Raw genomic sequence first — 23,369 nt, 5'->3', positions numbered from 1 at the left:
GCAAACTAGAGAATAGAGAATATACTATACATTGGTTGTTTGGGAGCAAAATTTGGGGTCAGATGCCTTGCTTCAAACCTTAACTCGGCCACCAAGGAGCTGTGTGACCTGGCTCAGTTACTTAACCTCTCTGCGCCTCCAGGTCCTCATCTGGACATTAAATAAAAGACTCTTAACTCACAGGATTGTTGTGCAAATGAAAACCAAAAGAATAGTGTCGGGCACATAGTGAGTGCTTTAAAAACACACATATGTAATTTTGCAAAAGAACACATTTGGGAAGGACATATCCGTTCATCTACAAATATTTACATACTAAGTAAACCATTACTGGTGGTTGCCTCTAGAGCATGGTGATGAGAGAGGCAGGGGCAAAAGAGCTGAATTTCTGCTTTAAACGCTTAGATATTGTTTGGCAATTCTGCTTGTTCATGACAGATCCGCTACTACTGGAACAGAGGTTAGGAACAGACTCTGGAGCCAGCACACCTGCATCTTACAATTGGCTGTGTGGACTCGGGGCAGCTCTTTTTATAACTGTACCAATTGGCTGTACCAATTTCTTCAGCTTCAAGTGGAAAGCCTCACAGTCCCCACCTCACATGAGGAGGAGGAGGATTAAATGAGCTAACACATGCCTATCACTTAGAATAGCACCTGGCTCCCTGCAGGACAGATGCTGTCACAGGAGCGGGAGTAGAAAGAAAACAGAGCAGAGCCTGCAACGCCTGAGGTCATCATGCTGTTTGTCCTCAGAGTCATAAAAATAAATTTAGAAAGCATGTCCCTGGAGTTCCCTGGTGGCTCAGCAGGTTAAGGTGTTGTCGCTGCTGTGGCATCGCTTCCATCCCTTGCCCAGGAATTTCCACCTACTGAGAGTACAGCCAAAAACCAAAAAAAGAAAGAAAGAGAGAGAGAGAGAAGAGGAGGGGAGGGAACGAAGGAAGGAAGTTAGTTTCTGGAAGGACAATAGAAATCAGAATAAAATTGCAAAGTTTATTTCTAAACTTTCCCAGACTTCCCACAGGGCTTTTTAGTTGTTGCTAAAGTATAGCTGATTTACAATATTGTGTTCATGTCCCATAATGCTTTTATTTATTTATTTTTACTTTTTTTTTATGGCCACACCCTTGGCATATGTAAGTTCCCAGCCTAGGGGTCCAATCAGAGCTACAGCTGCCAGCCACAGCCACAGCCACAGCCACAGCCACAGCAATGCAGGATCAGAGCTGTGTCTGTGACCTATACTACGACAGTGCATGGCAACGCCAGATCCTTAACTCACTGAGCGAAGCCACGGATTGAACCTGCATCCTCATGGATCCTAGTTGAATTCGTTTCCACTGAGCCATGATGGGAAATCCACCCACAATACTTTTAAATCCCTTAGCCAGATAGAAAATTTTTAGCTGAGTATCTAAAGCCATCTTGCTAGGGTTTTTGTTTTTGTTTCCCCAATGACTGGTGGGGTTTTACCACTTAGTAGCTGTCTTCTTCTCCCCATCCTCCAATCCAGTAGAATTCATTTTGATCTTAAGAGTTTTTTGCTTTCAAGTTGAGAGGAATCAGAATTACTGTGTCTTTTTCTTGCTTGATTTGCTTTGATAAGAAAAATGGAACATTGATTAATAAAACCATATGTATCAAATATCCATGCACTAAACATGTTAGCTACTGAGGAGCCACTTTATTTTAATCACAGTTAAGGGCTCTAAGAAAGACTTTGAAACTTAAAAAAAGAAAGGGGTGGGGGGAGAGGAAAGAAGGAAGGAAAGGAGGGAGGAAGGGGAAAAAGCAAGTCTTGATACTGTCCCTAGAGATTTACAATCTAATAGTAAACTGCAAATACATACACAAAGTAATATTTTAAATACTTAAAAACAAGGAAGGAATGGCACAGGTAGCTGCCATGCAGGCGGTCACATTGCCATGGCTGCCTTGCTGGCATATCCCAGGGACCCCAGTTCTGGGTATGAGAATGAAGGAGGAGAGAGGAGGTCTCCCACTTATCACATCTACTGAGTGAAGGCAGTTGTATCAGATGCTTTACCTGTTTTCTCACTGCGTTTGCTTAACCACCATACGGTATCACTCTTATTATTCCTCTTAATTCTCTAGTGTGGAGACTGAGGGTCTCAGAGCTTTCGTAACTCACCCAAGATGCCACAGCTGGTAAACAGCAAGCAGCTAGGGCCCAAACCCAGGCTATCCCCTGGCAGGAGCCCTCGTGCCTTCATGGTATGTGACAAGTGCTCAGGGTGTGAGGTCCAGGGTAATTCAGGGGCAGCGAAGAATGGTTACGAAATTTATGTATTGTGTGATGCTTGTTTTTCCAGAAAACTCTGTGTCTGGAAACCCGGACAAACCTTCAAAGAGAAGGTGTGGTTATCTGAGACCTCTCCTCTCTTTTTCTGAGATGGAAGAGACTGAAGCTGCCCATGGACAATGGGCAGGTTTTCAAAGGGGTGCTCCTCATTCCCACCCCACCTTCCTCCTGTCCTGAGAGAGAGATTCCACCAAACTCTTTCTTTCCTTGGGTCATTTCCAGCCAAACACCACCAGATCTGCGGTCACCTTGAAAACCTAGAATAGTTTCTCAGCCCTCCCTACAGCTGGAGCCCCCCGCCTGTTGCTCTGTTTCTGCCATCCTGCCTCTTCTCCCTTCTCCAGCTCTACCTCCTCCAGCCAGGACAGGTCATCAGTTCTCCTATCCAAAGTCGACCCATGTTCATCTCAGTGACACAGGAGTGGAGGCAGTAGTTCTGGGTCTACTCCGGGAAAGAAATTGTGGTAGATGTTGGAGTAGAAAGTTGACTAGCGGGATTTCCCGATGTAGCTCAGTGAGTTAAGACCCTGACTAGTATCCCTGAGGATGCCGGTTCAATCCCTGGCCTCACTCAGTGGGTTAAGGATCCGATGTTGCCAAGAGCTGTGGTGTAAGTCACAGACGAGGCTCGGATCCTGAGGTGCTGTGGCTGTGCTGTAGGCTGGCAGCTGCAGCTCCAATTCGACCCCTAGCCTGGGAACTTTCATAGGCCGTGGCTGCCACCCTAAAAAAAAATGTTGAGTAGCAGAACCTGGAACCTAAGGTATAGTGAGGGAGACAGAGTGAAATGCTATGTGATGGCACTGGCTCAGTGCAGGGTATGCAGGACCATAGAGAGGAAGGCTTTCCATTGGCTCTTCCCTCCCTTCAGAATGCTACGTTCTTCTTTTACTGCTTGGCAGCCTGGAGCTTTATTCCTTAAACTCACAAAAGTAGCCTCACCTTTCTCCGTCTATTGCAGTAATTTTGTTTAGTTGGTGGTTCCTGGACAGCGAGAACTCTGTTCCCAGAACATGGCCTACAGCAAGCACTCAGATCTACTAACTATCTGAAATAATGATTGAAGAGCTAAACAAATGAATGTGAGATTGGGGGAGGGGGGAGGGGGACAGTGTGATTTCCAGAGACATTAAATGTGAGCTGATTCTGGAAGAGACTTAGAACGTGCCAGGTAGGTAAGTGCCAGAACATTTTCCTGATTTTCCTGGCAAATGGAATGTTGCAGCATTTTCTGAATCTCCATTTTATCTCTATTTATTTCTCAACTTCAGCAAATTGGCCTCTTGGGCTGGCTAATTCTCTATTGCAGGGGCCTGTCCTGTGCATTATAGGACGTTTATCAGCACCTCAGGCCTCTACAGACTAGATGCCAGTAATACATTCTCCCCAGATTGTGACAAGAAATATTCCTAAATATTGCCAACTGGGGGCAAAGTCACCCTGGGTTTAGAATTTAATCCAACAAATGTTTCATACACAACAAATATTAGCTCTTGTTAGTCTTGAAAAATGCCAGTCTATAAAAATCAAACAATCAGAGTAAATTATTCAGGACTTCCCATTGTGTCTCCACGGAAATGAATCTGACTAGTATCCGTGAGGACATAGGTTCAATCCCTGGCCTCGCTCAGTGGGTTAAGGATCCAGTGTTGCCATAAGCTGTAATGTAGGTCACAGACTCAGCACGGATTTGGTGTTGCTGTGGCTGTGTTGCTGTTGCTGCGGCCCTAAAAAAAAATAATAAATAAATAAAAAAAAGGTATTCAATTAGGCTTACCATTTTTGAGAAACTGCCATGGACCTGTCAGGCTATACTGAGTGCTTTCTACACATTCTCTCCACTCCTCAAGTATGATAATCCTCATTTTATAGATGAGGAGGCAGGATCAGAGGAAGCAGACAATTTGCCCACGTGGCAGAATCGGTATGCTCTCTGACCCTAATGCGCCCCGGCCGAGCTTATTACATTGTTTTCTGTGTGCCTCCCACATTACTTCTACTTTCTTTGCACACAGACAGCCTTCTGTACACATGTGCATGGGGAGAGGTGGGTGCACATAGGCTGAAACTTAAAAGGAAGTCAGGTGTATGGATTCTGCCCAGATACAAAAATAAATACTCTGATAAATACAGACCTTGGAAAAAAACCATAACTAGTCTAATTGAAAGTAATCATAAGACATCAAAATCAAGCCAAAATAACTTTCTTCAACAGGTGTAAACAGGCATGTCAAGAAATATTTAGTCCAAGTGACAGTTTTCACTAGAAGATTTCCAATCAGAATTATTTCTACAATTTTATCAACTCTAATAGCATTACAAAGGCAGGGTCTTCAAAATAAATAACAATGAATTTGCAGAATGTTGACAACATCTGGAATGCACCTTAGGTCATAAAAGTTATCAATATATCTTCAACTGCAGGTTGGTGCACAGATTCCTGTGCGCAAAGTGGGCTTACAGCTATTTTAAAAGAACTGCTTCACCTCTGTGTTTCGCTTCTTATCATTTCTCTAGAAATTCTAAAAGCAAAGATTTTAGGCTCTGGAGTGCTGAGGCAGATGATCATTAGCCCCATTTAGGCTTTTGTTTTTCAGGTAAAACTATGTTATTTCAGTAGCAACTGTTCTGCCTAGGCAGTGCTGATGCATGTACTTTGCTAAGTATCCTTCATTTTTGTTGTCAAATTGAATAAAACCTATGAAAGAAGCCAACCAAAGGAGACAGCACGATGCATCAACTTTTTGAAAACAAGCCTTCTCCTTTTTAAATGGAATTCTATTCCAGTTTTAGCTGCTGGGATGTTCTGTTTGCACCAGGAGCAACTGCACCATATTAGGGCACATCTGTCCTCCCTGAAGCTTGAAATGAATAACACGAGCTAAGTTCAAAAAGTTTGATTCTGACTGTGCACGTCTGAAAAGGTTAGATTCCCTTTAAAGACATATTTGATTGCCAAGCGTGCGTTGACCCTGTTTGATGTCCCTCCACGGACTGCTTGACTGAACAAAGCCAAAGTCCCCGTCTCCAGCTTGGGGAAACAGGCGGCGCTTTGGCGCCTGCTGGAGAGGTTGTTCTCCGAGTCAGCTCTGCCACCTAGTGGTCGGTTGCGGCATTTCCTGTACCCGACCAAACTAGCTTAGGGAAAAGTCAATTTAGTTGCTGAATACGGTGCTGAATTATGACAGAACGCTTAGCAAAGAAGGCAGTCCAAGAGATACCTAAAACAAGCCCTTGCTACGTGATGTGTACTGGATTCCAAATATGGAAGGAGCACTAAATAATTAGCCTTAGAAAAAAACGTGGTTGTGAATTGCAAGATATTTTTGGTTCCCCCCACCTTCTTAACATGATGCTAATAATAAAGATAGGAGTTCCCGCTGTGGAACAACACAATTGGTGGCATCTCTGCTGCGCCAGAACACCTGTTCGATCCCTGGCTTGGCACAATGGGTTAAAGGATTCCTAGTTGTCCCAGCCTCAGCTTAGGTTGCAACTGTGGCTCAGATCTGATCCCTGAAAGGGGAATTCCACATGCTGCTGGGCGGCCAAAAAAGAAAAAAAATAGTAACAATAGTAAAGATAGAATTTATTTAGACTTCTATAAAAAGTAAGTTATACCTTCTCAATCAATTCAGGAGGTTTAAAAATTGAGAACCCCCATCCTTTTTTCAGAGCAGGATGCCAGAGTGACTTAGAGGAAATAAAGTGAGTTTGTCTCTCTGGAATTCATCATAAGAAATGGTTCAGATTTATATTAGCCTTTTAGGATTCTTTAAGCACTTTCGCATGTGTTTTCATATTTTTTAATTTTTATTTCATTTTTTAATTTTTAAAAAGTTATCTATATATTTTACAGGCTTGTAATCCCAGGAAATTTTTATTCCATAACTAGGAAGAAGGGAGTAAATTTCTTATGACTGTCCCTCACTTTCCCCTACACTTATCACTGTCAAATTGTCTTTTCATATTTTCTCTTTGACTTTCTCATTGTAAATATTAGTAAAAGATGTCAAACTATCCACTGCAGTGGTTTGCAAACATTGTTGAACGTGACCCACCATACAAAATACATCATGACTATATACTGAATGTGTGTGTCTGCATGTGTGTGCACTAAACAGAACTTCTTTGAAACAATACTTTTTTTCTTTCTTCTTGACTGCCCCACAGCATATGGAGCTCCCAGGCCATGGGTGGATTAGATCCAAGCCACAGTTGTGACTTCCTGTGTCAATACTAGATCCAGGCCAGGGATCGAACTTTCATCCCAGCGCTCCAGAGACACTGCCAAGCCCATTGTGCCACAGCAGGAGCTCCAGTGAAATAGTACTTATTGTCATTATATGGTTCATGCACTGATGTTTTCTAGTCAATTCTCTATCTTTTCTTTTCTTTTCTTTTTCATTCTCATGCTGGCCTACTAGTTGGCTCTTGACTTTTTGAAAATCTAGGTAAATCAATTGCATTTGTGCTCTTAGTTATAATGCAGTAAAAATGGTCTGGAAAAGTATGCACTCAGAGATGAAATCATGAACCATTCTATATGTACACAGTAGTATCTAACCCACCTGGAAGGATCAGCCCTCCCCCCAGAATCTGGGAGGGCTCTTAGCCACTCCTCTCGCCCACAGGCAAGAGGAGGTTTTGCACTCCTTGCCTGAGGTCTGGGGCCTGGACCACTTGAGTAGCAATGCGCTGAATGTCCCAGGGGCCCACAGCCCCCACCTCCCACCCAAAGTGCAGGAACCTGCCATAGACCCTAGAGCGATCCAGAGCCCACTCCACCCCTCCACCTGCACCCCTTCTGCTCCTACCTAACGACCCTGTTTGCCCTTGTGCAGGTGGCTGTCCTGGAACTCTTGCCTGGAACCACTTACAAAGTGTTAAGGTCAGCAGGCTTGCAGGCATCTTTGTTCCTACCACCCATTGCTTCCTGAGCATTAAAAAGCAAAGTTTCCTTTAGCTCTCTTCTCCGACATGTCAATTCAATGAACATCAACAGTGACCTCCCTAGACTCAAAATATACAGACTCTAGCACATAGGCTATTGAGTCAGGATGAGGAAAAGCATGAGGAGCATAGAAGTGATACACTCTTTTCAGAAAAAGTACCTTAAACAGAAGACTTTCAGTCCAGTTTATCCTGGTTTCATTGGTTCGAAAGAACCCATGATTCTTCTTTTTTTTGGTTTGCATCCATGACAAATGTAAGTTCCTGGGCCAGGAATCAAATCTGAGCCCCCACAGGAACAACAACAGGTCTTTAACCCCCTTGCCATAGTGGGAACTCCACTCCTGATTCTTAGGAAGTCATCTATTCCTTATAAAACAATAGTTGCATATGAAGAAGACCTGAAGGGACTGTCATGTCTAATAAGGACTGTTAGATATTTTGGAGTCCTTTTGACCTTACGACTTTTTGATCATATCATGCTCTGTAAAAACAGGACATCCATTATCAAGCCTCCAGAGCCCTCCTCGTCATGAGATGAATTTGGTTCAAGTTATGGAAAATGCTTTAGGTCCAAGGACCTGCATGAAGGTCGGTGGGGGAGGGACTTTGGTTCCTGGCTACACAGGGACCACCCTCACTAGATCAAGCCGGTACAGCCTTGCTGTGAATAGACCAGGGAGCACCAGAAACATCCCTCACTTGGTCTGCAGAGAGAAGGCACAGTACAGCAGTGGGGAGAGGACCCCATGACCAGCTGGAGAACGGGAGTGATTGTGTGTCAGGTCACATAGTAGGCAAACACATAGAATGCCTGTATAATCCAACCCATCAGTATTCGGATGAACAGGGATATGGAATTTTATTTTTACCTAACAACATACATCCGCATTTCAGGCCCCATTCTGCGTGACAAGTGACCACACCCTCAGCACCTTTCCACACCACTCATCCATGACCTCGCTGCCCTGGAGGGCACCTGGGTTCCCTGCTCAGGGTCTCACAAAGCTGAAGTCAAGGTGGCAGCCCAGCTGAGTTCTCCTCTGGAGGCGAGACTCTCTGAAGAGTCACTTTCAAGTGCATTTAGGTTGTCTGAGCTTTACTGTAGTCACGTGGTGGGCACTTGATGGGAAAGTCGTGTGGCACATATCCTGGAGTTTTGCTTCACCAACGTTATCCAGCTCTTTTCCCTGTGACCTCATTGAGAACCAGTGTTGGGGGAGGGTGCGATGCCAAGCCTTTCCTGATGATATCACCAGTTTCTTCCCTTTTTAACGCTCTTCCCCACATCCCTCTGGTCTTTTTGTTTGTTTGTTTGTTTTTGGAGAACTTGTTTTTTTCTCATTTGGAACATTACAGATTAGGCCAACGTCTTTATCCTTCACCTCTTCCCCAAGACATCAGCACTAATGTACAACCTACATGCATCTTTCTATCCTTTCATGATCATTTAAAATCTATAAGTAGTTATATAAGATAGATACTATTTTTATATATGTCTGATTTTATCTAAATCATATCATGTGTATTCATCACCCCACAGCTTATTTTTCTCAATCAGCAAGGTGTGTGTGTGTGTGTGTGTGTGTGTGTGTGTGTGTGAGTGTGTGTACACATACATACATGGGGGGGAAATGAAGATACTTTTACATGCTGGGTAGTATTCTGCCTTATATATTATCAGATTTTCTTATCCATTCCCAAACTGATGACCTTTTATTTTTCCTAATTTTTGTCATCACCGCAAATGCTTCACCATAACCATATTTATGTAAATCTCCTTGCAAGAATTTCTAGAGGACAGATACTTAGAAATTCAATTGCTGGCTCATAGTGTATATACCTTTTCAGTGTAATTGATACACTGAATCACCTTTTCCTAGTGGTTGTATCAAAGTGCTTAGTCTCATTGTGATGAAAGATCTTTCTTATTTGCCTAATGTTGAGGCCAGTACAGCATCCCTTGATGTTCAAAGATCAATGTGTTTACAGCTCAAAAGACCTTATCTCTAAAGCCCTGACCACTATTTAAAGATCAGTCTACCATATATTCATGGATTTTTTTCTGAGCTTCCCATCTGGTTACATTAGTCTATATGTCTCTCTTTAGGCCAGTAGAGACATGCTTTGTTTCATTGCCTTTAGCTTTACTGCACTTCACAGATACTGCATTTTTTATAAAGTAAAGGTTTATAAAAACCCTGTGTCAAACAAGTCTATCAGTATTTTTTTCCAACAGTATTATTTTTTAATTAAGGTATGTACATTGCTTTTTCAGACATAGTGCTAGTGCACACAATATTTGAAACTTTTAAGTGATATTATATATTGAATTAATGTTGAATTATAAAAAGAACAATGACCACTGGTGAATATGGTAGGTAAAGAATTCAGGTCAAAGATCACAGATAGTTTTTGATTCACAGATTTTCTAATAATTAGTCAAGAAGCCCCTAGACTCCAGAAACACCAGGGTAGGCATTTAATAAATCCATTATAGAACCCTTAGTCCTAACTGTAAGTGTCCTGACTTCTTTTATATATTCTATATTCCAACAAAACATAATTGGACTGGAATATTGTACAATTTGTGGTGCTCTAAAGGTTTACAGAAAGGAACTAAAAGAGAGAATTGATCTTATGCTTATTTCCCAAATTCCTACTTATATTCTTCACTATTATTGGTCAACTGAACAAAATAAGTTGATATTGAATTTGTACATAGTGTATTATTCGCAGGAAGCAATTTGACATTGCCAAAAAAAAAAAAAAAACTGTGTGCTTTTAAAAATCATTTTATCCGTGTGATACATCTCATCTGGCGAATCAGTCCATAAAAGGCAGAGTCCTGAATTCTTTTTTTTTTTTTTTTGTCTTTTTGCTATCTCTTGGGCCGCTCCTGTGGCATATGGAGGTTCCCAGGCTAGGGGTCCAATCAGAGCTGTAGCCACCGGCCTATGCCAGAGCCACAGCAACGCGGGATCCGAGCCACATCTGCGACCTACACCACAGCTCACGGCAACGCCGGATCGTTAACCCACTGAGCAAGGGCAGGGATTGAACCCACAACCTCATGGTTCTTAGTCGGATTCGTTAACCACTGCACCACGACAGGAACTCCCCAAGTCCTGAATTCTTGAATCCAGTAGCACCGATTTTTTTTTTTTTTTCCGACACCTGAGGCATATGGAAGTTCCCACGCCAGGGATCAAATCGGAGCCACAGCTGCAACCTACACCACAGCAGCAGCAACACTGGATCCTTAACCCACTGCATGAAGCCAGGGATTGAATTCCTGCCTCTGTATCCACCTGAGCTGCTGCAGTCAGATTCTTAACCCACTGCACCACAGAGAGAAAGGTGGTAATGGTTCAGTGAGAAGTGTTGATGTTGCTGATGACAGTTATGTTAATAAAGACCCTTTCAGAAGTTCCCATCGTGGCGCAGCAGAGATGAATCCTACTAGGAACCATAAGGTTATGGGTTTGATCCCTGGCCTCGCTCAGTGAGTTAAGGATCCAGCATTGCTGTGAGCTGTGGTGTAGGTTGCATACGAGGCTCCGATCTGGGTTGCTATGGCAGTGGCATAGGCTGGCAGCTACAGCTCCGATTCGACCACTAGCCTGGAAACCTCTGTATGCCGTGGGTACAGCCCCCCAAAAAAAAAAAAAAAACCAAAACATAAAATAAAATAAAGAGCTTTTCAGTGTCAGGTGGCAGTAACTTTTCTCAGGTAGCCCAAGCAACCAGGGAAATGGTTGGCTTACATAACAGGCAAGTTGGAGGAGGCAGAGTTGACTTCAGGAATGACTAGATCCAGTTTGAGAGGACATTGTTAGCATACTGTCTCAGTTCCCCACGTTTCTTCCCATCTCTTCTTCCCCCATATCTCTCCTCAGTGCTTGCTTTCTTCACAGATTTTTCCATATGGACATAAATAGAGTCACCAAGACCTAGGAATCCCAAAGAACAGAGAATTACCCTCTGTCTTTCCAGCATCTGTATCAGTTCCCCAAATTATCTCTTACTGCTCCTGTTGGCATGTTCTTCAGGACAATTACGGAGGTTAAGGAGTCAGAACCATGTGATTGATGGCCATCCGGAAATACATAATGTAGATGACAGGCCATTTCCAAAAAAATGGCTGAAGGGAAAAAAAATAGACATGCACAGCATGGTGATGACAAGAAGAAAAAAAAAAGATAAAAGACATACATACCATCAGCACAAATTGTTTTATTTATAATAAAATCATCATGGCATAAGTAATTAAAAATAGGTCTCAGAATATGGTCAATTACATATGACATGAGAGCAGACACTTGGAAAGTGTTTTAAGCATTTTTAAAGGTGCTGAGAAATTATAAGAGATTCAGAGCAGTGGGGAGGGAGGAGGAGGAAGGAAGGAATGTATAATGGGCTGCAACACAACCCAAGCTATAGACAAGGAAGCTTAGCTGCTGTGTGTCCAGGAAGCTTTGGAGTGAAAGTTGGTTGGGAAGGTAAAAGCTGTGCAAAAAGTGTAAACCTTCCTTGACTTATAATAAGGTTGATCCCAATAAACTCATTGTAAATTGAAAATGCATTTAATATTCCTAACCTACTGAACACCATAGCTTAGCCCAGCCCACCTTAAACCTGCTCAGGACACTCACATTAGCCTACAGGTGGGCAAAATCTTCTCACACAAAGCCCGTTTTAAAGTGTTCAATATTTTCTGTTATTTATTGAGTACTGTGTTAAAGTGAGAAACGGAATGGGTATTTGGGTACAGGATGGTTGTAGGTGTATCTGTTCTTTCGCCTCATGATCACGGAGCTGCCTGAGAGCTGGGGCTCCTACCCCTCCCAGCATCACAGCAGAGTATCATAACTCACATCCCTCACCTGGAGGAGAGATCAAAATTCAAAGTATGGAGTGGGAGGGATCGGGAGCTTGGGCTTATCAGACACAACTTAGAATAGATTTACAAGGAGATCCTGCTGAATAGCATTGAGAACTATGTCTAGATACTCATGTTGCAACAGAAGAAAGGGTGGGGGAAAAACTGTAATTGTAATGTATACATGTAAGGATAACCTGACCCCCTTGCTGTACAGTGGGAAAATAAAAAAAAAAAATTCAAAGTATGGTTTCTTCTGGAATGCATATCACGTTCGCAGCATTGTAAAGTCCAAAACATCTTGAGGAGAGACAAAGTTCCTTTGACCCCTTACTATTGAATTATAGGTTGAATTTATTTCATTGTACAGAATGTTTCATTCCCATTTTTCAGTGCAGAAACAGACTCAAAGAGGTTAAATAAAACCCAAGATCTCACTCTCAGGAAGTGGTCGAACTAAGATTTGAACCTATGTCTTTGGGACTCCAAAATCTTCCTGCTACACCCTAAGCCCTTTCTTTTCTTTTCTTTTCTGTTTTTCATTTTTAAAAGTTTTACTGAGGTATAGTTGATTTACAAGGTTGTGATAATTTCTGCTGTACAACAAAGTGATTCGGTTATACATATATACACATCCATTCTCTTTCAGATTCTTTTCCCATATAGATGATCACAGAATATTGGGTAGAGTTCTCTGTACTAAACAGCAGGTCCCTGTTGGCCAGTCATTCCATATACCTCAGTGTGCATACGCCAATCCCAAACTCCCAGTCCATCCCCACCCCCACCTATCCCCTTTGGTAACCATAAGTTTTTCAAAGTCTGTGAGTCTGTTTATGTTCCAAAAATAAGTTCATTTGTATCCTTTTTTTAGGTTCCACATGTAAGTGATATCATATGATGTTTGTTTTTCACTGTCTGACTAACTGCATTCAGTGTGATAATTTTTAGGTCCATCCATGTTGCTGCAAATGGCATTATTTAATTCTTTTTATGGCTGAGTAGTATTCCTTTGTATATATGTACCACATCTTCTTTATCCATTCCTCTGTCAGTGGACATCTAGGTTGCTTCTATGTCTTGGCTTTTGTAAATAGTGCTGCAATGAACATTGGGGTGCACGTATCTTTTTGATTATGGTTTTCTACAGATAGATGCCCAGGAGTGGAATTGCTAGATCATATAGTGGTTCTATTTTTAGTTTTTTGAGGAACCTTCATACTATTTTCCATTGTGGTTGCACCAGTTTACAGTCCCACCAACAGTATAAGAGGGTTCCCTCTTCTCCACACCCTCTCTAGCATTTATTGTTTGTAGACTTTTTGATGATGGCCATTCTGGCTGGTTTCTGAAGGGCACTGCGTGACTCGACTGCACTCCTTTGAGAAATGCTCTGATGTGCAATATCTCACAGCTTGATTTAGGACCCTTATCATGTGCATGTGTACACATACTTGCATTGTAGGAGTTTAGAGATGAACACTTTTTTAACCAAGAGCTAAAATACAGCAGAGGTATTCTCAACAGACTTTTGCTATGATTCTCAAATGTTGAATTCTTAAAGTGACACTTGTTGAGGAATGATTTACTGGATAAAGTCTGGGGAGGTTGGTGGAGTGAGAACCCCTGAGTTGTGTCCTGGAAGTTCTGAGAGGTTTGGGCAGGTCTCAACTTAAGGCTTTCCATGACAGCATGGAGGGTCTTACTGGTGATGCATTAATTGCAGTGTATTTATTTTGGTAACAAGAGTTTGAAAGAACTAATTGCAGTGTTGCAACTATGTATATTCAAATGCGTGTGGTGTTAAAGTGCTTTTTCATTGCTAGAGATACCATATCTCAATAAGAGAAATACTCAGAACTGGTTCGGTCAGTTCAGAACAGTCTGGTAAAAGTTCTGCATATTATCAAGCAAATGACAGCTGCCTAATATACTGTTTCAGACCTTTTCAAGGAACCAATATGTTACTTTTTCTAACTGTGTTTTAAAGAGATGATATAATGTAAAGTGAAGTATGCTTATTTCCTGCCTGCTCCAGGTTAATGATGCTTATTCCAGGGAGACTTAAATGGCTAGAACTGCCTTAAAGTTGCTTAGTCTGAAGCCTGGGATAGGTAAATGCCCAGGCAGATAAAATGCAAATGAACAGGATCAATTTCTCACATAGCGTGATGAAAATGCTACGCTGGATGAGTATCATATAAGCACCTACTACTCTTCCCTTCTTTTTAAAATAAGAGATGGAGTTCCCACAGTGGCACAGCAGGTAAAGGATATGTCACAGCTGTGGCTCAGATTCAATCCCTGTCCCAGGAACTTCCATATGCTGTGGGTGCAACCAAATAAATAAGTAAAGAAGATTTTGTGGAGTTCCTGTCGTGGCGCAGTGGTTAACGAATCCGACTAGGAACCATGAGGTTGCGGGTTCAGTCCCTGCCCTTGCTCAGTGGGTTAATGATCCGGCGTTGCCGTGAGCTGTGGTGTAGGTTGCAGATGCGGCTCGGATCCCACGTTGCTGTGGCTCTGGCATAGGCCAGTGGCTACAGCTCTGATTTGACCCCTAGCCTGGGGATCTCCATATGCCGCGGGAGCGGCCCAAGAAATAGCAAAAAGACAAAAAAAAAAAAAAGAAGAAGAAGATTTTGTTTGGTAACAACACCATGTAGGTAGCAGTGTGGTTTACATTTAGAAATGTGTAAAATGTGGAGAAAAAGCACAGTGCTCATTGCATGCCACCAGCCGATGGTGCCACCTCCAACAAATCGATCTCTGCCTGCCCTATGCACCTCACCTTTACTCAATTTATTTATCTTTATTGAAATAGAGTGGATAAGTCCTCACCTTTAAAATAAGAGCATGAACTTGATGTGCAGGCCTCTCTCATGTTCCCCTTTAATACAGGTCCTGTTTATCAGATAAGAGGTCTTCCATGTCTTTCAAAGGATACAATGCAAAGAACAAATCCAATGATGACAGAAATTTTCCTGACTCCATCTTTTCTCTTTTCTCCCCAGACTATGTCAGAGAGTCACCATGACCTTGCACAATAACAATACAACCTCACCTTTGTTTCCAAACATCAGCTCTTCCTGGATTCACGGCCCTTCCGATGCAGGGCTGCCCCCAGGAACGGTTACTCATTTTGGCAGCTACAACATTTCTCAGGCAGCTGGGAATTTCTCCTCTCCAAATGGCACCACCAGTGACCCTCTGGGAGGTCACACCATCTGGCAAGTGGTGTTCATTGCATTCTTAACAGGCATCCTGGCCTTGGTGACTATCATCGGCAATATCCTGGTGATCGTGGCATTCAAGGTCAACAAGCAACTGAAGACAGTCAACAACTACTTCCTCTTAAGTCTGGCCTGTGCTGACCTGATTATCGGGGTCATTTCAATGAATCTGTTTACTACCTACATCATCATGAATCGATGGGCTTTAGGGAACTTGGCCTGTGACCTCTGGCTTTCCATTGACTATGTGGCTAGCAATGCCTCGGTCATGAATCTTCTGGTCATTAGCTTTGACAGGTACTTTTCCATCACGAGGCCGCTCACATACCGAGCCAAAAGAACAACAAAGCGAGCTGGTGTGATGATAGGTCTGGCTTGGGTCATCTCCTTCATCCTTTGGGCTCCTGCCATCTTGTTCTGGCAATACTTTGTTGGGAAGAGAACTGTCCCTCCAGGAGAGTGTTTCATCCAGTTCCTCAGTGAGCCCACCATCACCTTCGGCACGGCCATCGCTGCCTTTTATATGCCTGTCACCATTATGACTATTTTATACTGGAGGATCTATAAGGAAACTGAAAAACGTACCAAAGAGCTTGCCGGGCTGCAAGCCTCTGGGACAGAGGCAGAGGCAGAAAACTTTGTTCACCCCACAGGTAGTTCTCGGAGCTGCAGCAGCTATGAGCTTCAGCAGCAAAGCCTGAAACGCTCAGCCAGGAGGAAGTATGGACGCTGCCACTTCTGGTTCACAACCAAGAGCTGGAAGCCCAGTGCTGAGCAGATGGACCAAGACCACAGCAGCAGTGACAGCTGGAATAACAATGATGCTGCTGCCTCCCTGGAAAACTCCGCCTCCTCCGATGAGGAGGACATTGGCTCAGAAACAAGAGCCATCTACTCCATCGTGCTCAAGCTTCCAGGTCACAGCACCATCCTCAACTCCACCAAGTTACCGTCTTCAGACAACCTGCAGGTGCCCGAGGAGGAGCTGGGGACAGTGGACTTGGAGAGAAAAGCCAGCAAACTGCAAGCCCAGAAGAGCATGGACGATGGAGGCAGTTTTCAAAAAAGCTTCTCCAAGCTTCCCATCCAGTTAGAGTCAGCCGTGGACACAGCCAAGGCCTCTGATGTCAACTCCTCAGTGGGTAAGACCACGGCCACTCTACCTCTGTCCTTTAAGGAAGCTACTCTGGCCAAGAGGTTTGCTCTGAAGACCAGAAGTCAGATCACCAAGCGGAAACGGATGTCGCTCATCAAGGAGAAGAAAGCGGCCCAGACCCTCAGCGCCATCTTGCTTGCCTTCATCATCACCTGGACCCCCTACAATATCATGGTTCTGGTGAACACCTTTTGTGACAGCTGCATACCCAAAACCTATTGGAATCTGGGCTACTGGCTGTGCTACATCAACAGCACCGTGAACCCCGTGTGCTATGCCCTGTGCAACAAAACATTCAGAACCACTTTCAAGATGCTGCTGCTGTGCCAGTGTGACAAAAGGAAGAGGCGCAAGCAGCAGTATCAGCAAAGACAGTCAGTCATTTTCCACAAGCGGGTGCCCGAGCAGGCCTTGTAGAAGGAGGCGTTGTCCATAGCAGTCACCAAACGCACACATCAGCCCACAAACCTTAGGAGGGAGTAAGGTGCAGGGGGGGTGATTTCTGGTGATGATAAAAATGTTTTTATCACCAGATGTGAAAGAAGCTGCCTGTTTACCGATCCATTAAATAAGCCCATTTTCATATCAAAAGTCCAACACCAATTCAGCAAAAAATAAATAAGTGTATTACTGACTATAAAGAAATTTATTCTGAAATAGACTTTGTTTTTTTTTCTTAAAGAGGAAAAAAATTGCTTCATAGCAATTATACACCCAAATTGGTCTGCCCGGGCCTTTTAATTCCCATTAGCTCTGGAATCTTGATAAGCATAACTAGGCCAGCCCAGCTGCCACATTCTTTCCAAGGATCCCCAAAGTATCGATCCAGATGCCACATGGAACAACGTCAGGCTAGTGAATCTGTGGTTCTGAAATTCTTTCATATGTTGCAGAACTGAACCTTCCCGTCCCAAAAGAGCTCCCGTCTTCTCATTGGTGTGTCTATTTGTGGACTTGATTCTTGATTCTTGCAAAGTACTGTTTTGTGCAGTTCAAGTTTCGTACAAATAAAAGATACATAAGTATATATGTATATATATGTGTGTGTGTGCGTGTGTGTATGTGTGTGTGTGTGACTCACACACACACACATACACACACGCATAGTGTATATAATATAATGGGAATCACTGAACTGGCAAATTATTCCGGCAATATATGCTTTCAGTACTTTGGTGACTGAAGTTTCCTAGGATCCTAACATAACATAAAAGTGAAATAAACCCGGCGTAGGGCTTTGTCAACCAGGGCTGTTTTCCTGGAGAATATGCAGCAGAGAGCAGCCAGGCCGTCTGGGCTCTCAGCCTGTTGAGTCCATGGCTTAACCAGACTCGCCATAAGCTATCGCCTTTGTTGATTCCCTCAACAAAGTGAAATCAAATGGGGGGCCCTCTGAGCTTAAAGAATGAACCACATCCACATGTTTGAATTGTCCAAATCTGAATGTCTCCAAACAAACTTGTGTTATCTAACCTGCGTGAAAGTCAGTAATAGTCTCACGGTTGAATGTCATACACAGCATTACGCAGGGCAAAGCAGAAGAGACGTTGTAAGAGGCAAAGAACACGGGGTTCGTTTTCTTGCTACTTGATATCTTTAAATGGAAAGGGCTTACACCTTTGTGACTTAGCTGTGGCCAGTGCTTTCTGGCATTCATTGTACACCCTTCACCCAGGAATAGCTGGGGTTGAGGAAGTTATGAGTCCTCTACAGAAAGTATTACACTTCGAAAAGTATTGCTTCAAATTGATTTCTTATTATATTTCTAAAAAGCGATTTTGTATTCTCTTCTGAATTGACCAAAATGCTCAATGTTCTATTTGGGGGAGGGGAGGGATGCTTCTCTGGCTGTCATCTTCGTTGCTGCTGTAGCTGTTAGGGTTCCTTTTTTTCCCTCTGCTGGGGCTGTGTGGGGAGTGGGAGGGGCGGGAGGCGGGGGGCTAAGGAGAAATCTTCCCTTTGTACAGGGTCTCCGTGTTGTGAACCCGGAGCCAGGGTAGAAGCTGCTTTTGTGTTCAGTGTGAGCTGGTGTTTACAGCAGATTTTGACAACAGTGGAAGTGTACTCAGTGGTGTCTGTGTTTCTGAACTATTTAATTTTGTGTTCTGTTTATATGAAGATATATTTATGCATATTTCACCAAGTGTCTATTTAATGTTGATAAATATTACTCTTCAGTCTTCAGCAGTGGTGTCCCTTGAAAGTGCTTCTTTAAGGTCCACTTGAGCAATGAGTAGGGTCTCTCGAGCTTTCTTGTGGCTAAGAAGAGGAAAAAGCCTGTTGGTGTTGGTGTTGGGAGGAACCTAACTCTTTCCAGGTAATAAAAAAGTCAACTGTGACTTTAGCATAACAGCTTAATTCCCTTCTCGTTAAACCTGATGGAAATTGGTCAAAGCAACCCTCCGCCAGTGTGTTTGAAATCACATTACAAGGGGAAGAAAGGCAAATCAGTATAATGGAAAGAATGATTTTTTTTTTGGCCCACACTTGACCAAAAAATAAGAAAAAAACAGGAACTATTTTCTAACGTGCATAGCAAACTGCAGAATGTTATGTTATCCACCTGTGAAATGTCTAGGAAGCAACTGCATCTATATTGATATTACTCAAGTTGGCCTGGCACTAACTAATACATTTGTGAATGCTGATTCATGTCTTCCTGTACATCAGTAATTCGCATTCTCTTTGAAAGTCCTATCTTGCCTCCTTTTCAAAAGGCTATTTCCTATATTCTTTTTAAAAATAGAGAATTAAATTTAAGAAACAGACAAATCGTGAGTTTTGGCAAAACTGAGAAGGTCAGTAACAATTCTCCTTAAACATGATTATCTCCTGATCCTTGTCCTCTTATGATGCTTTCTTTTCTTAGGAAGAAAAGAAAGAAGTCTGGAACATCAGCTCTCCTTTTCTGTTACTGGTTTAATTATCTAAGTGGTTTTAAATCTCTCGTGGATGAAAACTGCTTTTAAGTATTGTCTACTGACCCTGACTATAGAAATGTGGGTCCAACTCTTAGGTCATTTTCAAAAAAAGGAAAATAAGAAAACCTGATTCTTTTGAATATGCAGAGTTTAGAAGTGTAATCAAAGATGTAGTGAAGTGTATATAACCAGACATAACTACACATACATTTCTCAAAGGATTTGTCACCAGAAAAGGTATTCAGCATTTACATAAAATCAAAATGTCTTCATCCTCAAAATGGGACTCAAACTGTTTTATCCCATGTGAGTGAGGTTTGCAGTGCTTTCATGATTATGCACTTCCATCAAAAGAGGAAAATCGTCAAATCTAAGTAAGCTATAGGTGAAGATGCCACCGCCCACCACATACATACACACACCCACACCCATAGCCACCCCCACCCCCCCATTCTCTATCCTCCAAGGTCTACCTGATGGATAAGAGAAGAGAGCTCTCTGGTCCTCTGTTCCCTTTGGCTCTGTTCTCTTTGGCCCACCACCTTCATGATGGAACCATGAAGACCTGTGGTCTTTCTGCTAGTTCACCATATTGTCCTGAATCATCCTTGACTTCAGATTTAGCCTTGACTCTCCAGATAAGTTCCATTTCTATTCACCCTTTCACACGTAATAGTTCTAGATTCTGACAGAAAGACAATAGGCAGAAAGCATAAGCCACTAGAAGCTGCAGTGGCTGAAGATCTAGAAGTCATAGCAGCTTTCTCTGCCACCGCCTTGTGTGCAGACGGGCAATTCACGGCCCTGGGAAGGCCTGAGAGCCCTTTGTGCATCACATGTGAGACGGGGGAGGGCACGGCTCTGATACAGTCAGCTGCCTCTAGTCTTCGGAAGGAGAAGGATGGCAAGGCTCAGGCACAGTGAAGGCGCCTTGTGGAGAAAACATGAGACAAAGGAAGAGCCTGGGGGGCATTCCTGGCGCCCTGTTCTTATCTGAGTAGAGGGGATTCCCAGATGAGGACACACGACTCGGAAATGGGACAATCCATCACAGCAGCTTTGGGGGACAAGCGCAAGTGTCATGAAGAAGCTCTGAACGGAGCACAAGGAGCCCTGAGCTCTCAGCCCAGTTCTGTCACCAGGGAATGAACATGTCCCCTGCCTTGAATGTCACTTACCCTTTAACCCACTGGCTTTTCATGAGTTCATGCTCATACTCATAAACAATCTGAAAGCACCTTAATTGGCTTTCTAATAGTAAAAAAGTCAAATTGAGGCAGAGCGTTAGGTGAATAACTGCAACGATGAGTGTAGATTGTATGTCCAATGAACACTTGAAAAATTCTCATTTTATATATCCATCAGAGTTGTTTACTTATATTTCAATACAACAAAATCTAAGGAGTTCTCATGATTTGTTGGTAAACTTGGAATTCTATTGTTTCAAATACCACTTCAGGCCAGGACAATCACTTGAGGCCTCACAACTGTATGTAAGTGGAATTGCTGGGTAGTGGGCGTTTGTTTTGGTCTCTCAGTGGTATGTCTTGAAACAAACTGAGACTTTATAGAATACATCGCCCAAAACATCCTTTCTTCGATCTAACAATCCCCCTTCCACCACCTTCTCCAAAAGAGTATTTTTTCCTTACATGTAAAGTGCAACAAACTTAATTCAACCGTGTAAACTTTAGCCCATACTAGGTTCCAGGACAATTTTACTGCTTCCCTCTATGTAAGTTATGTCGTCTCTTCTTGTGTTTTCACGATTCTGTTTTGTAGGAATTCAGCCTCTACCAGGATTAATGCTGTGTGAGTAAATATTCCAAACCTTAGGAACTGGTTCCAGGGACAGGAGCCCAGGGCGCTTTTAGAACTGGGAATTCCATTTTATTTTCCTTTTTTTGTTGTTGTTGGTTTGTTTTGTTTTTGCTTTTTTGTTTGTTTGTTTGTTTGTTTAGGGCCATTCCTGCAGCATATGGAAGTTTCCCAGGCTAGGGGTCCCATAGGAGATGTAGCTGCCAGCCTGCACCACAGCCACAACAATGCAGGATCTGAGCTACACCTGTGATGTAGAGCTGCAGTCATGGCAGCACTGGATCCTTAACACACTGAGCAAGGCCAGGGATCAAACCCATGTCCTCGTGGATACTAATTGTGTTTGAAACCTGCTGAACCACAGCAGAAACTCCCCCATTTTCTTTTTCTGGCTTTAGTGTCACTGCCTGAGAAAGGAAACTCATGTTGAGATTAAAAATGAACAAAGAAAAACAAGTTCATAAAGTGACTGTGTTCAATATAAGTTTGTGACTGCATAATATTGTCGCCAGGCTCCAAAATGGACAAGTGTTAGTATTGTTAATTGGACATACGTTACACTCACAGCTTCACACACCTTGATCAACATTGCACTTGGCATGTGGACATGGACACCCAAACACTTTGGTAGACTGTTAGGACTATAGTTGCTCTAGAAGAACCACAAAGACTCAGCACAGAGTTCTGACACTGCCACTCTTGGCCTGGGCTGAGAACACCCCAAGTAATCACCCAGATCCAAGGAGGCTCTCATCTGAGTTGCACCAGATGAGAGGTAAATGGAAAGGGAGGCCATATTCTCGATTGCAAAGAGGTATTAGTAACACTTCTGTCACCCAAACAACTCTATCTTAAACTTAAAAGATTATCTCCAGGATATAAACATTTATTCTTGTTCTTTCTTGGAGTCCAAAATACTTAGCAATTCTGAAATTTCCATACCAAACCCCAAACTATGTTTATCCTATATTCTGTGACTTTTTTGATGATAGAAAGTGGGTGTTATTCATTCTGTGGCTGGCATATGATCTGTCAAACAGTAGACATTCAATAAATGTGGTTGAATGTTATAATTAATATAGCAAATATTTGTCAGAATTATATGCTCCACACTTCAAGTGTAGCCAGAGGTCATTGAGCTGGGAAAGTAAAGGAAATTTGGTTCATTAATATGACAGTTTTCAAATAAACTATTACAAAGCAATAAGGGGAAATATTTTAATAGATTTGAAGTAGTAAATATGATGAGGACAGGAAGGGGAAAAATCGACTCTTTCCTTTATCCCTAGAATTTGGAAACTTTTTACCAGATTGGTCAACTCTACTTTATTCTATTAAGAGAAGTATTGAGTGTTTATAAATATAAGTCTTATGTTTGTACAGGTGAAGTTCTGTAGTTTGGCTTAAAACATCTTTGCATGAAGTTTTGCTTGGCATGAAAGGAGAGATTCCATTCTGTTCTGCAAGCATTAAACAAAAGTTCTATCTTATGTTCATTCCTCATATAGCACATGGGTATTTTCATCCCCCTACGTACAACACTCCAAAGAAATTTCTTTGGAGCTTATGCATAGGGCTATGGGAAGGCAACATTTTGAGCAATGCCCGCCCCCCCTTTTTCAAACACACAGGAACTGTCTCTAAGTTTGGTGCAGGTTTGAGGAATAATTAAATTAGGCTTCCATGTTGGTGAATCAGCATATTGATTTTTCTTGGCAGAAAGCTTTCTGGAAAATGTCTATGAAATGTTTAGTGACTCACATCCTTGTAATTCATGAGGGTGTAGAAACCACTGTCCAAAGAGATGGCTATATATTTGCTTTGTAAGCAAAAGGCATGTATCATAGTTGCATCTAAAATAGCGTCCCATCTTTATCAAAGGCACTGAGTTTTACCTGTTTTTATTTCCTAGTGTCCTATTTCCTCAGTAGTCATTTTAGATATGTCATATGCTATTTTTATTCCTTTGCCTACAAATAAGTCAATTGTCTGTACTATAAAATGATGCCTGCAACTTTGTGGTGATATTATCCCCTAAGTTTAATAGTGAAATAAGGAAATAAAACTATAAACAAACAAA

General features: G+C 42.4%; 1 protein-coding gene across 12 annotated transcripts in view; it reads left to right on the top strand.

Moving 5' to 3' along the window:
- The window catches only part of CHRM3 (cholinergic receptor muscarinic 3), a 542,465-nt gene extending 519,096 nt beyond the window's left edge, over positions 1–23,369 (top strand). For 11 of the 12 annotated variants that reach the window (XM_084992556.1, XM_084992554.1, XM_084992555.1 and 8 more), the window contains one exon: positions 15,176–23,369. In XM_084992556.1, coding sequence (XP_084848682.1) covers positions 15,195–16,967 — 1,773 coding nt within the window. In that variant the 5' untranslated portion in view covers positions 15,176–15,194 and the 3' untranslated portion in view covers positions 16,968–23,369. Of the gene's footprint in view, positions 1–15,175 lie in introns of those variants that run through there. The other variant, NM_001123098.1, reaches the window with a different exon arrangement.

The sequence above is a fragment of the Sus scrofa genome, chromosome 14 (assembly GCF_054392235.1).
Source record: "Sus scrofa isolate SSC_HxYL_T2T_F1_AM1 chromosome 14, Sscrofa_HxYL_maternal_Yorkshire_Landrace_v2.0, whole genome shotgun sequence".
NCBI classification, from domain to species: Eukaryota; Metazoa; Chordata; class Mammalia; order Artiodactyla; family Suidae; genus Sus; species Sus scrofa.
Note: the sequence above shows the minus strand (reverse complement) of the source record. Positions and strands in the feature narration are given on the sequence as shown.